Source organism: Maniola hyperantus, chromosome 26, assembly GCF_902806685.2.
Source record: "Maniola hyperantus chromosome 26, iAphHyp1.2, whole genome shotgun sequence".
NCBI lineage: Eukaryota > Metazoa > Arthropoda > Insecta > Lepidoptera > Nymphalidae > Maniola > Maniola hyperantus.
Window position 1 is genome coordinate 1508650 of NC_048561.1, and position 14976 is coordinate 1523625.

The following is a 14976-nucleotide window of genomic DNA, read 5'->3' on the forward strand; positions in this document are numbered from 1 at the left end:
AACAAAAGTAGTTTGGAATTATTTAATAATTATAGTAACTATGCCGAAACGTGTAAACAAAAGTAGTTTGGAATTAATAGTGAATAAATTAAGAAAAGGAAGTGAAACTTTCACGACATAAAAAACGTGACGCGGTCACGTTAAGTTCTCCATCATCATCGAGCCAATCTTCGGATTCATCGTCAAATTCATCGAGGCCAGCCACGCCAAAAGAAATTGTTGATGGTAAGTACCTACCTACCCGCAATTATAATGATAAAAGAAAAAACTTACGAATGTATCAGAATTGTCTGCGAGACTCTTTCGCCACATTCGTTCTAGTTTAAACCTTCAAATGATACGCTACGGTCTATGCACCAGAGTAGTCTGCGGGACTATCTCGCCGCATTTGAACCTAGCTCTTTAAAGTGCATCAGAGTAGTCTGCGGGACTATCTCGCCGCATTTTAACCTAACTCTTTGAAGTGCATCAGAGTAGTCTGCCGTCTGCGGGACTATCTCACCGCATTTGAACTATTGGCTTTAAACTGCATCAGAGTAGTCTGAGGGACTATCTCGCCGCATTTTAACTATTAGCCGTAAATTGCCAACTTTTTAAAGTGCATCAGAGTAGTCTGCGGGACTATCTCGCCGCATTTGAACTATTGGCTGTAAAGTGCATCAGAGTAGTCTGCGGGACTATCTCGCCGCATTTGAACTATTAGCCGTAAATTGCATAAACTCTTTAAAGTGCATCAGAGTAGTCTGCGGGACTATCTCGCCGCATTTGAACTATTGGCCGTAAATACCTAACTCTTTAAAATGCATCAGAGTAGTCTGTGGGACTATCTCGCCGCATTTGAATGTTAACGACTGTGAAATAGCTTTATTTTTACAAATTGCATCAGAGTAGTCATTAGGATTATCTTGCCGCATTTGTACCTGCAATATCTACCCGCAATTATAATGATAACAGATAAACTTAAGAGTATATCAGAGTTGTCTGCGGGACTATTTCGCCACACTCGTTCTACTTTAAACCCTTGGGGGAATTCTAGGGTGTAACAAAATGCATCAGAGTAGTCTGAGGGACTATATCGTCGCAATTGAGTGTAAAAAGAGTAGTCCTTAGGACTATCTTGCCGTCTTTGTAGACCACAATTATATTAGCTTCTCTATCATACCCGATAACGTGTCGGGAGAACCGATTGCATCGAGTGTTCGTGATGAGGACGCTGCTAACACCATAATCTTGATAAACTGGGTACAGACCCGATATGGGCCTGACATTATTAAGGAAGTTGCGCCTAGATTTATCCATGTAGCAACATCCGGTTCAAATAAGGATGTTCACAAGGAACTTTTGAAGAAATTCTTGGTTCCGAGGAACTGTATAAATATGGCTGCACCAAAGCTTAATCCCAAGTTTAAGGCCACAGTTCCTGATCAGGTCAAATGGACAAGGCCATTGAGGCACGTCAAAAGCAGATAACAGCTGGTATTTTCTTGCTCGGAAAAGTAATATCGGATCAGCTATGTGCCACCGAGAACAACGATTTGACTAGAGGTCTTATGGGACTTAGTCGAATTTTATGCAAAGTTCGACATTCCGAATCGGAAGCACGGCGTAACTTCGCACTTTATATTTGGTTAAGAGGGATTTAAAGGACTAGCTTTTGCCTACTAAGAATGGCAAAATTCTTTTCTGGTAGCAACCTTCCGGAGACCATCAGAACAGTTTGCTGTTCTGATGGTCGATGGCTGTTTCAAAATCTAGCTCAGACTTAAAACCCGAAATTCCCAAGAAGCCCAAAAGCTTCAACATCACGAGGGCCGCGACTCGCAGCCACCAGCCACCTGCCCCGCAGAACGTGCTGTCCCGTGAGAACCTGTCGCAAGGCTACACGCAGTGGCCCAAGTAGACCCACCGCCAGTACATCTGATACGTTACGCTGGACGCCTCGCCCAGTTTTATAAGTCTTAATTGACTTTGATTTAATACCATCTTATCTTAGATAAACGGCTATCAAATGAAACTTGATAGACCAGTCCTGCCATTCGGTATCTGTATACCTACCCTACGGCGCCATAAATGTTTACTAAACTGATGAAACCTATTGTAAAGTTTCTACATTCATGTGGTTTTGTATCATCTATAAGTATACTTATAGATACATAAGCTATACTTCGTAGGTTATACTTACGAAGACTGTATGCAAAATATTGAGGCCATTAAAAATTTACTAAGGGCGCTGGGCTTCATTATTAATGAGGAAATAATGAGTAAAAAGTAACAGAATGCAGGATACCTTCAAAGTCTTGCAATTATTTAGGTTATACTTATCATAAATGGCAATTTATAATATCATAACCTATGCTACGCTTAAAACGCTGCAAAATACGGAAATTTGCCAAATTATTAGGTTTATTTGTCTCTGAATGCAGGCCATAGAATACGGATGGTTACAGTACGAAACCAATATAACCTGCGACAATTATGAACCATTTATGACAATGTCACAACCCTTACTAATTTAAATTGGTGGCTCTGAATGTCATTGACAATTCAGTTCATAGAATCAGAAGCGACCAAAGAATTTGCAAGTACTACTACGTAGAAGCGACAGCTATGTATTAGAGGAGCTATGTCTGGTCTGATGCCTCAAAAACGGGATGGTCAAACCGCTAAGTGGTCGCTGGTCTTATAGTGAGGGGCAACTACATATATCATTCATCTCGAACTTTTAACTGCGTACTTTGCCCTAAAGCTATTTGCAAAATGTTTTTACGACTTTCAGAGATTACTTAAACACAACTGCAGTGAGCTAGATTAATCGCATAGGCGGCGTTAAATACCCTCACATGAACAACGTCACTAAAGACCATAATATGGCAGTAGTGTGAGTCTCAGATGATTATTATAGTAGCTTTATATATTAACTATAAGTCGCTAGATAATATTATTGCTGATCGGGAATCTCGTCAATCACATCATGATGTTTGAATGGGAGTTAACGAACTCTGGCTATCAAAAATTGATGGGAAATTTTTCCAGTCCCACAAATTGATTTATTTGCTACCCGAATAAATACTAAATGTGATAAATTCGTCTCATGGCATAGCATAGGGACCCTGATGCTTTTGAAATCGACGCTTTCACATTAGACTGGTCTCAAGCTTTAATTTATGTATTTATTCCTAGCGCTGTTATACTAAAAACTTTGCAGAGCACAGACAAAGCTGTAGGTATAATGGTTGTTACTTATTGACCCAATCAACCATGGTACCCATTATTTATGCATCTGCTCAAATCAGACGTAAAGTTAAATTTTAACGATGTTCTAATACCTTGTCCCAGCAAACATTGCCCTGGGTTGCCGGGGTATTGTCCGGACCGTATTGCTATAGCGACATGTGCCCATCCTTTCCATTCCTACCTGATCATCATCAATCATGATGGTTTCATGGTCGACTAACACTCTAATAATAAAACACAACATTTGCCTCAAACGTTGGTACCTATACCTTTTGTATAGATTATATTGTTTAAACATTTACGATCCATCCATTCCAATCGTCATAGAGTTCCTCATTAAGATAATTAATATTGGTGATCAATATAGAACTATCAATAGTCACAGAGTTGCTCTCTATCTAATAAGTAATTGGAAATATATCACAGGACGATAGGATTACAAGATTTTGTAAAAGTGTTTACTTACAAGCTAAGACCACCACATAATATCCACGTGGTAAACAAACATAGTTCAAATCAGTTAGATTCTTTGTCTCCTATTGAAAGTATGACCCTGTAGAACAGCTTTCAAAGAAATGCATGACTTTATTTGCTCTTGTGACAGCACACAGTGCGAACGCTGTCTAAAGTTAAAATTGACAAAGTAATTATTTCAAATGATCAATAAATTATAAAAATCATGGAATTTATTAAAACGTCCAAAGTGGGTACATAACAAACCTATTTTGTAACTACCTGCCTTCCTTCAAGGAACTCCCAGAAATATGCCCTGCAAAAACGCTTAGGTATTATATACATGGCCAGAACCAAAAACTTACGAAAGTCTGACCGACTATTGTGTTTCACCTCAAACGCTAAGCCAGTGGATTAAGTCCACCTGGAAAGATAGTGGAATTGACGTTTTCATGTTTTCTTCCCACAGCACCCGACACGCCTCAACATCTATGGCGTTCAAGCTTGGGGTCAATCTAGATATAATAAGATAGACCGCTGGGTGTAGCGGCAGTTCCACTACCTTTGCCAAGTTTTACAACAGGCCGGTAGTCAATAACTCGTTATTAAGTTATCTAGGCTACTAAGGTAGTTTACCTTAGTAGCCTAGATAACTTGGCCTTAGTAAGAACGATATGTTCGCTTTGATTAAAATTAATGACATTTATAAATAATATTGCAATTTTTGAAGACGATTACTCTTTGTACGTAATACTCTTTTGTTACTGTAATGAATGAGCAAAAGTTTCCTACATCATTCATATTATTTTTATTGCGACGTTCCCTCCACGTACTCTCAACATCTACATTGTGTTCAATAATATCTAGACGTTACTGATTCGAGGACGTAGCACGAGTATAATTAATGATTAAACGAACTTACCTGTACGTGAAGTTCTATCATAATTATACGAAGTGCTACGTCCGAAGAATCAGTAACACCCGCCCGCCCTGATAACCCAGAATGTTGCGGAAACATCGCAATCATCTAAACTAAATGAAAAGCGGCGGTGCGACGGCTGTGAGGCGAGTGAGGTCGTCCAATCGGGGGGTAATAATAATAAAAAAAAAAAAAAAAAAAAAAACTCTAAACTACAGTGCTGAAGTGGTGACTCCTTATGCGTACTACATTGTGTTCAATAATATCTAGACGTTACTGATTCTTCGGACGTAGCACTTCGTATAATTATGATAGAACTTCACGTACAGGTAAGTTCGTTTAATCATTAATTAAACGTTTTTTATGTGAAAACAAGTAAATAACTCGTGAGAAATACAATTACGCCACGAATTCTCAAAGTTTGTTTTGCAACTTCTTACAAGAAGACTTCTTGTATGTATTCTTGAAAAAAACCAGTTACACGATAAGGGACAAAAAATAGGTTAGCTGCGTCTCTGTTTATCACATTAGTAGGTTTATTTGTGCTCTCTTTTTAGTGCGAATGAGAAAGCAAACGTTCCTGCATCTACCTTTATTACTCTATCTACGACCTAGGCCAAAAGCAAAAAGAGCCGTGGAGCCTTAGTTAACACGTAGTGATTATATTCTCTTTGTTAGTTAATTTCTAGTTAATTTAATCACTAAACATCAAAAGTCAAAATATAACCTATAAATAAAATGAAAGTTTCAGCTAACGTTTCAAACTAAGTAGATAAGGTCAAATTCATGTTATTAAATTAGTTTATTTTGGGTTAGTTTAGTTAGTTCGAAGAGATCAATATAGAAAGTTTTACTTGTCGGTGATAAAATAATCATGGCACCTCTACGAAGCACAGAGTTGGACGAAAAGAATATGGACTGTGTTGTAAAGTTCGTGTCAGCAATTAGAAGTGGGTAAGTATGCGGCCTTTATTTATTTTATTTATCTACTAGCTTATTCCCGCGACTTCGTCCGCGTGGATTACACAAACTTCAAACCCCTAGGCCTAGGTATTGCACTCCCTTAGGGGTTGAATTTTCAAAAAATCCTTTCTTATTTAATAATAATTATCTGCATGCCAAATTTCACCCCGATCTGTCCAGAGCTGTGCGTTGATAGATCAGTCTGCTTTCCCTTCGCCCTTTCGCCTTTTTGCATAATATATAGTATTTGTTCATTTCACAATTCATGGGATAATGTACGGTATATCAAATAATGAAAGAATTTTTGAAATACCTAGGTATAGTGGTGAAAACCGATCAACAGCTCAACAGGTTGCGAAGCTGAAGTGGCAATGGACAGGGCACATAGTTCTTACAACCGATAGATGTTGGGGTCCCAAGGTGCTGGAATGGCGACCTCGCACCGGAAGACACAGCGTTGGCGGCGGCGCAAGACTGTGGCGTGTGGAAGTCCCTACCTAGAGACCTATGTCCAGCAGTGGACGTCTGTTGGTTGATGATGAGGTTGATGATGATGATGATGATAATGATGATGATGATGAGTGGTGAAAATGTTTCGTGAAACTTTTCAATTCAATTCAATTTTATTTATTTGGTTTTATCAATTTTATTTGTTTTATTTATGGGTTTGGAATTCCATAATTTCTAAATTTCTTGTCTGGTCTGGTGGGAGGCTTTGACCGTGGCCGTGCCGCCAAGCGATTTAGCGTTCCGGTACGATGCCGTGTAGAAACCAAAGGGTTAATAAAAACTGCCATACCCCTTTCAGGTTAGCCCGTATCCATCTTAGGCTATCTTGTATCAATTAAAAAAACCGGCCAAGTGCGAGTCAGGCTCCGATTCCGGCAGGAATGAGGGTTCCGTACTACAGTCGTATTTTTTCGACATTTTGCACGATAATTCAAAAAGTGTGATACATAAAAATAAATAAAATAAATAATGTACAGGTGAAGACCTTTCATATGATACCCCACTCAATATAGTTGTCCCACTTCGAAAGTTAAAAATACTAATTATTAGTTCATGACCACAATTTAAATTTTTTTTGTGTGATCTCTAACCCTAAATTCACGGTTTTCAGATTTTTCCCCTAAAGCCAGCTATAAGACCTACCTTCCTGCCAAATTTCATGATTCTAGGTCAACGGGAAGTACCTTGTAGGTTTCTTGACAGACAGACAACAAAGTGATCCTGTAAGGGTTGCATTTTTCCTTTTGAGGTACGGAACCCTATAAAGGATTCGTTACATTATTATCACTTTTTAGGAAGGTGCATGGTTCTAAGAACATAGCGATTGCGACGGTCGACCTGCTGGAACAGATCATCAGCGATTCAGAGAACACCAATGCTTTGTGAGTGGTTTTATAGTTATACTAGCTGATGCTCGCGACTTCGTATGCGTGGATTTAGGTTTTTAAAAATCCCGTAGGAACTCTTTGATTTTCTGGGATAAAAAGTAGCCTATGTAACTTTCCAGGTCTTATACTATATCCATGCAAAAAATCACGTCAATCCGTTGCTCTGTTGCGACGTGATTGAAGGGCAAACCAACAAACAGACACGCTTTCACATTTATAATAGGGGTAGTGACTAGTGACTAGAATCTAGATGATACTTTGCGACTGCGACTTTGTCCGCGTGGATTTATGGGTTTTAAAATCTGGCTATCCTGGCGCGTGGCGAAAATCGGAACTAACGTTGCCGTCAAGTGTCCCCTTTGTTCTCGTTTGAATATTCTAAGCCTTTGTTCTCCAACAGCGCCCCCCTGTCAATGTCATACAAGTACCAAGAGAGCCTTGTTGCACTGTACTTGCTCTTGGCATGTTCCCGGGGCGCCTTCTTGTCTCCCTACAAGTTGTTTATCTATCTCCTTGCGTCTAGAGTCTTTCGCCCCTCTCTGGGGCAGAGTACAGATACAATACAGCAAGAATGGACCGACATCCGCCGCCACTGCAACATACAGTGCGATAAGGCACTTCTTGGCACTTGAATGACATTTGAGCCTCAATAGCTCAACCGGTAAAGGAGTGGACTGAAAACCGAAAGGTCGACGGTTCAAACCCCGCCCGTTGCACTATTGTCGTACCTACTCCTAGCACAAGCCTGACGCTTAGTTGGAGAGGAAAGGGGAATTTTAGTCATTTAACATGGCTAATATTCTTTATAAAAAAAAAAATGACATTGACAAGGGGGCGCTGTTAAAGAACAAAGGCTAAAGGAGAATATTCAAACAAGAACAAAGGGGACACTCGACAGCAACGTTAGTTCAGAGTTTCGCCACGCGCCATAATAGCCTTGACGCACTATAAAATACAGCAAGAATGAACCGACATCCGCCGCCCACCACTGCAAATTCCCCAAAGACCGGGAACGCGCTGGCGGTTCCTCTGGTGCTGCAAATGTTTATGGGCGGCGGTAATCACTTAACATCAAGAGACCCGCGTGTACGTTTGCCCGCTATTTTTATAAGATAAGGTATTCTGTGGCGTAGGGCTCTGATGGGGCGGGTGCGAGCCGCGGGGCGCGAGGCGGCGCGCGCGCTGCCGGCCGAGCTGTCCGCGCACAATATGGTGCGCCGCGTGCTGCGCGCCGTGCGCGACGAGCAGCGAACGCACGCCAATCAGGTCAGCTTCACCTCTCTCCTATCGTTGCGCAAGGCTTCATCGAGGTCTGCACCCGTACGTAGTCGAAATTCCATGGACACACCTAATCTTTGTATGAAGAGATTTGCCTCATCTCTTAGTTCGAACCGCTAGGATATGGAATGCCCTTCCGGCAAAGGAGGGGAAAACTCCCCTCCTTTTTAGGGTTCCGTACCTCAAAAGGAAAAACGGAACCCTTATAGGATCACTTTGTTGTCTGTCTGTCTGTCCGTCTGTCTGTCAAGAAACCTACAGGGTACTTCCCGTTGACCTAGAATCGTGAAATTTGGCAGGAAGGTAGGTCTTATAGCTGACATTTAGGGAAAAATCTGAAAACCGTGAATTTAGGGTTAGATCACACAAAAAAATTTAAATTGTGGTCATGAACTAATAATTAGTATTTTCAACTTTCGAAGTGAGTGACTATATCAAGTGTGGTATCATATGAAAGGTCTTCACCTGTACATTCTAAAACAGATTTTTATTTATTTTTATGCATCATAGTTTTTGAATTATTGTGCAAAATGTCGAAAAAATACGACTGTAGTACGGAACCCTCATTGCGCGAGCCTGACTCGCACTTGGCCGGTTTTTTTAATGTAGAGTATAAGACCTCAGTTTTCTATATCCTAGCGGTTCGAATTAAAAATGAGGCAATGACCTGGTCATGAGTGAACTGTATAATTTGCCAACAGTACTTGTATTATGTTACAGTTCGTACAATTCACGAAGGCGAGTGGCTCATGCTTGTTGTTGAAGTTGTATCGGTATAAATGAGGTACACTGAATGTGAGCGACTCAATGCCAAGTAAAGTCTACTCGCCTTCGTGAATTGCAAGAACTGTAATTTTACAACCGATTACCTGCCGAACGATTTTGCAATTGACAATTATTTCAAGTTTTTTTTTTAAATATTAAATATTAGTGCAGTTGACAATGCCGCAGGCGATTCGTCGACTAAAGAGAAAGCATATACTGGATAATTAGCTGAGACCCATGGAGTTTTCCCGCTGGGGAAGTTGTCTCCAATCACGCCAACCAGTCCTCCAACCAATCTGCTCATAGTCCATCGACTGATCGCATGATAAGGCACAACAACAAAAAAAAAAAAAAAAAAAAAAAAATATTAATGTCATCCGCAGAGCGTGGAAGGCGCGGGGGAATCCTTGCAGCGACTGGTGCTGGCCACGCCGAGCCGGCGCGCCACGCTCGGCCCCTGTGGCCAGGACCTGCGCGAGCCCATACGTGACCACATCGCAGAGGTGAGTGACTGGTCTGACCGATTCGTATCTCGCAACAGACTTGCGAGAGGCGTATATCTCGCGATCATTGCTGTCAAACGTCACACGTAACAGCGGCTAGAAAGAGACAGCAATAGCCAACAAGCAAAATAAGAAGAAGAGAAATAGCAAATGAACTGGGACAACCCTCCACCACCCATGGCCCCACCAACAGTGGCGTGCACAGGGTTTGAAGCCAGGGTAGGCACTAGTTAGTAACAGCCTGTTTACTGGCAGGGCATTATGAAAAATATGCATTGAGCTATTCAACTGGGGTAAGCAGTGCATTTATGCCTCTATGACCTGCACGCCACTGCCCACCAACCTCTCGGTTATATGGGCCGAATCGCGAGAGGGCGCCCGTTCGGTACTTGCTCTTGGCATTTTCCCGGGGCGCCTTCTTGACTCCCTACAAATTATTTTTGTCTCTTCCTTGTCCCTTATGCTCACTCTCCCCCCTTGGGGGCTAGACGTCACTAACACAGCTGTGATCTCCGCTGCTGCTTCTCCGTGGTGCCGGCCTGGCACCTGCACGCTCCGAGCTGCTTCGCCTCTTATGCCAATGGTGCGCGAATTCCCGTAGCCGGTTGTAGTTCCCCGCCGATGAGACGAGGTCCGTGTAGAAGACCGGCAAATGAACTGTCGCATGGCTACTGCTGTCGCGTTGCTGTCGCTACTGCAACGTTTTACGTAATCACCGCGCAGGTCTGCCAACGTTGCGCTTTCCATGCGAGGTCGCCATTCTAGCACCTATGAGGCTTAACGTTTATTGGTTTTTGACGACCTCCCTGGCGCAGTGGTGAGCGCTGTGGTCTTATTAGTGGGAGGTCCCGGGTTCGATTCCTGGCAGGGGTTTGGAATTTTATAATTTCTAAATTTCTGGTCTGGCCTGGTGGGAGGCTTCGGCCGTGGCGGTAGCCCTACCGGCAAAGCCGTGCCGCCAAGCGATTTAGCGTTCCGGTACGATGCCGTGTAGAAACCAAAGGGGTATGGGTTTAATAAAAACTGCCATACCCCTTCCAGGTTAGCCCGCTATCATCTTAGACTGCATCATCACTTACCATCAGTTGAGATTGCAGTCAAGGGCTAAATTGTATCTGAATAAATAAATAAAAAAAAGTCTTCGAACAATGTAAGATGCCTATTGAGTCTCACTTCAAAAAAAAATTTCTTTGGTCGGGCATTTTGTTATTCACCCTTTTTAAATTCATATTCAGGATGTTAAGATATGAGTAGATAATTTGTTTAATTTGTCTATCTATCTACAAATCACACTAACTATACGTTACGTAACGTATACCACCTCGACCTGACGCCCTTGATCTCGTGGTAAATGACGACCATAGCACTGACATGGAGCCCTAACTATAGTCCGTAAAAAAAGAGTTATCATTTTAACTCTGTGTCAACTGTCATGTCAAAAGTACCTTCACCTTCAACACAGGTGACACAATGTTAGAATGGCGAGTGAGAGCTCATTTTGTACGCGTTATACGTAGCTGTAGGCCAGGGCCCGCACATACCGCACGATTGCTCTGTCTTCACGGCTTCGTCAATGCTCACACCATGGAGTGACATTCCAGCTTCGTGCGGAACTGGATTCCAGTACATCATCAATCTGTTCGCAAGCCAAGGAACATGTCCACGCGGACGAGCTCATCCTGACTTACGGAGCTTCGAGCCTGGTGGAAAGATTCCTACGCGCTTCGGCCACCAAGCGCTTCCGCCTGCTGCTGGCTGAGGGCACGGAGGTCGCAGAGGTCAGTGGAACAGACACACGGATATATTTTTGTGTTCATTTTCATTTCACACTCACTCCATTTTCATTTCTCTTTCACTTTTTTTCATTTTACTGTCACTCCATTTTAATTTCTATTTATTTTCATTTAACTTTTACTCTTTTTTCATTTTAACTACTTCCTCTCCAGTTTTATTTTACTTTCACTCCAGTTTCATTTTACTTTCACTCCAACTTCATTTTGCTTTCACTCCATTTTTTTCACTTTCATGTGGATAACGGGTACATACCACGATTTCAACCCAATTGCATTTGGAATATCGACAAATAAAAATATCAAATTATCAGTATGCACCCGTTATCTACATTAAAATATGTCTTTGAACCACGAAATAAGCTTAAAATCATTACTTTCGATCCATTTTCATGTGCTTGCATTCACTTTATTTCCACTTCTTATTCATTTCCAATTATTACTATTAGACGCGTGCAGGATCTCGTTCAACCACAGCGGGTGTTTCAGTGACTGTAACAAGCAGCACGGCCCATAGGGCGCTATTTCATTTTAATTAGGTTTCACTTTATTTTCACTTTCACTTTCATTTCACACCAACTTTTTTTTTAAATAAAAATAGCGAGCAAACGAGCGCCTGCTCGTTTGCTCGCAGGGGTCACCTGATGTTAAGTGATTACCGCTTACTTAATGATAATTACTATTATTATTGTCGTCAGAGTCACGCGATGGCATCTCGTTTGGCCACAGCGGGCGTGTCGGTGACAGTAATAAGCAGCGCGGCCGTAGGGGCGCTCATGCCAAGAGTTAACAAGGTAAGGTAAGGGTTTAATAAGTATGCTAGCAATAACTTAGCACTATTATTCACACGCCACGGTCTTGCGCCGCCTGGATCCAGCGGCTCCCTGCGACTCGTCTGATGTCGTCCGTCCACCTAGGGGGGGGGTCTTCCAACACTGTGTCTTGCGGTGAGAGGTCGCCATTCCAGCACCTTGAGACCCCAACGTGTATCGGTTGTACGAACTATGTGCGCTGCCCAATGCCACTTCAGCTTCGCAACCCGTTGAGCTATGTCGGTTACTCTAGTTCTCCTACGGATCTCCTCATTTCTGATTTGATCACGTTAGAGACTACATATATTTAGATATATTTAAAATGGACTAGCTGATCCGTCCCTCGCTCCGCTCGGGTCTTCGGGCTTCGCTCGGGTGGAGTTTAGAAAATTGAGGGGGAGGTTGAATTAATTTTTTCTCTTCATAGGAACCATCCTCGTACTTCAAAGAATATTATAAAAAAAAGAAATAGCGAAATCGGTTCAGCTATTTTCGAGATTTGCGATGACCACCTCCCGACGACCTCCCTGGCGCAGTGGTGAGCGCTGTGGTCTTAATAGTGGGAGTTCCCGGGTTCGATTCCTGGCAGGGGTTTAGAATTTTATAATTTCTAAATTTCTGGTCTGGTCTGGTGGGAGGCTTCGGCCGTGGCTAGTGACCACCCTACGGGCAAAGCCGTGCCGCCAAGCGATTTAGCGTTCCGGTACGATGCCGTGTATAAACCAAAGGGGTATGGGTTTAATAAAAACTGCCATATCCCTTCTAGGTTAGCCCGCTATCATCTTGGACTGCATCATCACTTACCACCAGGTGAGATTGCAGTCAAGGGCTAACTTGTATCTGAATCAAAAAAATAAAAAATAAAAACCAACACATTTAGTGATTCATTTTTATATTATAGATATAACTTAACGCTATATATCATTATATTTATTTATTTTATTTATTAGGAACACACAATACATTAATTTAACACAAACTACGACACTTATAAACAAACACAGGCTGATAAATGTATCTATAAAATGTGTACACAGCATTTGCAAAATATCTGGACAAATAAAAAGAACTTAACTACTTAACTAAACAATAACTAATTATAGGTGGTTGTGGGAGCCCTGGGCGCCCTGGCAGGGGGTGCTGCTCTGGCGCCCGCAGGGCTCCTAGCCGTCACGACTGCGGCTGCGCATCGCGCCGTTGCCGTAAGTTCTCCAAAGCTTATTTTGTATAGAACTGGATCCTGGCCTTTCCAATCCCGGGATTTGGGATTCATCATCATCATCATCGTCAATGAGCCTCAATAGCTCAACCGGTAAAGGAGTGAACTGAAAACCGAAAGGTCGACGGTTCAAACTCCGCCCGTTGCACTATTGTCGTACCTACTCCTAGCACAAGCCTGACGCTTAATTGGAGAGGAAAGGGGAATTTTAGTTGTTTAACATGGCTGATAAATATTCTTTAAAAAAAAAATTGTTGAAGTCATTAGATGAGTGGGCTTTGGCCGTGGTTAGTTACCACCCTACCGGCAAAGCTGTGCCGCCAAGCGATTTAGCGTTCCGGTACGATGCCGTGTAGAAACCAAAGGGGTGTGGGTTTAATAAAAACTGCCATACCCCTTCCAAGTTAGCCCGCTTCCATCTTAGACTGCATCATCACTTACCACCAGGTGAGATTGCAGTCAAAGGCTAACTTGTATCTGAATAATAATAAAAATATTTAAAAAAATATCTCCGTGAATCAGCACACTTATTATAAAAGCGAAATTATGTTTGTTTGTTGGTTTGTCCTTCAATGACGTCGCAAAGAAGCAACGAATCAATGTGATTTTTTGCATGTGTATAGATAAAGACCTGGAGAGTGACATAGGCTACTTTTTATCCCGGGAAATCAAAGAGTTCCCACGGGATTTTTAGAAACCTAAATCCACGCGGACGAAGTCGCGGGCATCAACTAGTAGAGTATAAATCTTGCTTGTATAGTAAGTCAAAATTGTATGTTGTATGTTGTCAGGTGATCGTGCTGTCTCCCTTGTACAAGCTGTCTCCGCTGCACGCGTGCGAGCGAGACCACTTCAACGCGCTCGCGCCTGCGCACAAGGCGTTGCCTTACATGTGAGCTCAGAACAAATACCTGTAGAAGTAGCCCTAATGTGACTCTTACTGTTAAAGCGAGATAGCTAAATACATTTAACCTTTTATTAGAACGTGACAAAATGATTATTTTTTGTCCTTATCACCGTGGCCACTTTTTTTTGTTTGTCAAAATGTATATGAAACAAACAACGTGAAGTGAGGTTATGTTGACTCAAGTATCCATACTAATATTATAAATGCGAAAGTGTGTCTGTCTGTCTGCTAGCTTTTCACGGCCCAACCGTTCAACCGATTTTGATGAAATTTGGTACAGAGTTAGCTTATATCCCGGGGAAGGACATAGGCTACTTTTTGTCCCGGAAAACTAAAGAGTTCCCGCGGGATTTTAAAAAACCTAAACCCACGCGGGCGAAGTCGCGGGCATCATCTAGTAAACTTTTTACAAGCGCTTTTGAATCATCGGGTAGTTTTAATTTACCACTGGTTCGGAATGCTACTATATAATAACTTGCCTAAAGACATTTTTAACGAAAAATCTTTTCCAAAATTTAAAGAAAATATAAAAAAATATTGTCAAACACTATAGTTTTAAAATATATATAAATTCACCGTATCTTAAGTAATGTTTTTCTTCTATATTTATGCTTAAAATTGTTCTCATGTAAGTGAACTTTTGTTTTTTTTTTTGAGAAAATAAGGTCTTTAAACCTAATGCCGTTCCTACCGAGAAGAACCAGCAAGAAACTCGGCGGTTGCTCTTTTTAATTTT

The 14976-nt window shown here is 41.8% G+C and overlaps 1 protein-coding gene across 1 annotated transcript in view; it reads left to right on the forward strand.

Moving 5' to 3' along the window:
* The first annotated feature begins 5213 nt into the window (after positions 1-5213).
* LOC117994068 (E3 ubiquitin-protein ligase arkadia-C-like) overlaps positions 5214-14976 on the forward strand; it is a 76433-nt gene continuing 66670 nt past the window's right edge. Inside the window, exons 1-8 of the mRNA XM_034981943.2 lie at positions 5214-5560; positions 6874-6960; positions 8100-8232; positions 9393-9512; positions 11114-11290; positions 12001-12096; positions 13218-13316; positions 14125-14225. Coding sequence (XP_034837834.1) covers positions 5481-5560; positions 6874-6960; positions 8100-8232; positions 9393-9512; positions 11114-11290; positions 12001-12096; positions 13218-13316; positions 14125-14225 — 893 coding nt within the window. The 5' untranslated portion in view covers positions 5214-5480. The remainder of the gene's footprint in view (positions 5561-6873; positions 6961-8099; positions 8233-9392; positions 9513-11113; positions 11291-12000; positions 12097-13217; positions 13317-14124; positions 14226-14976) is intronic.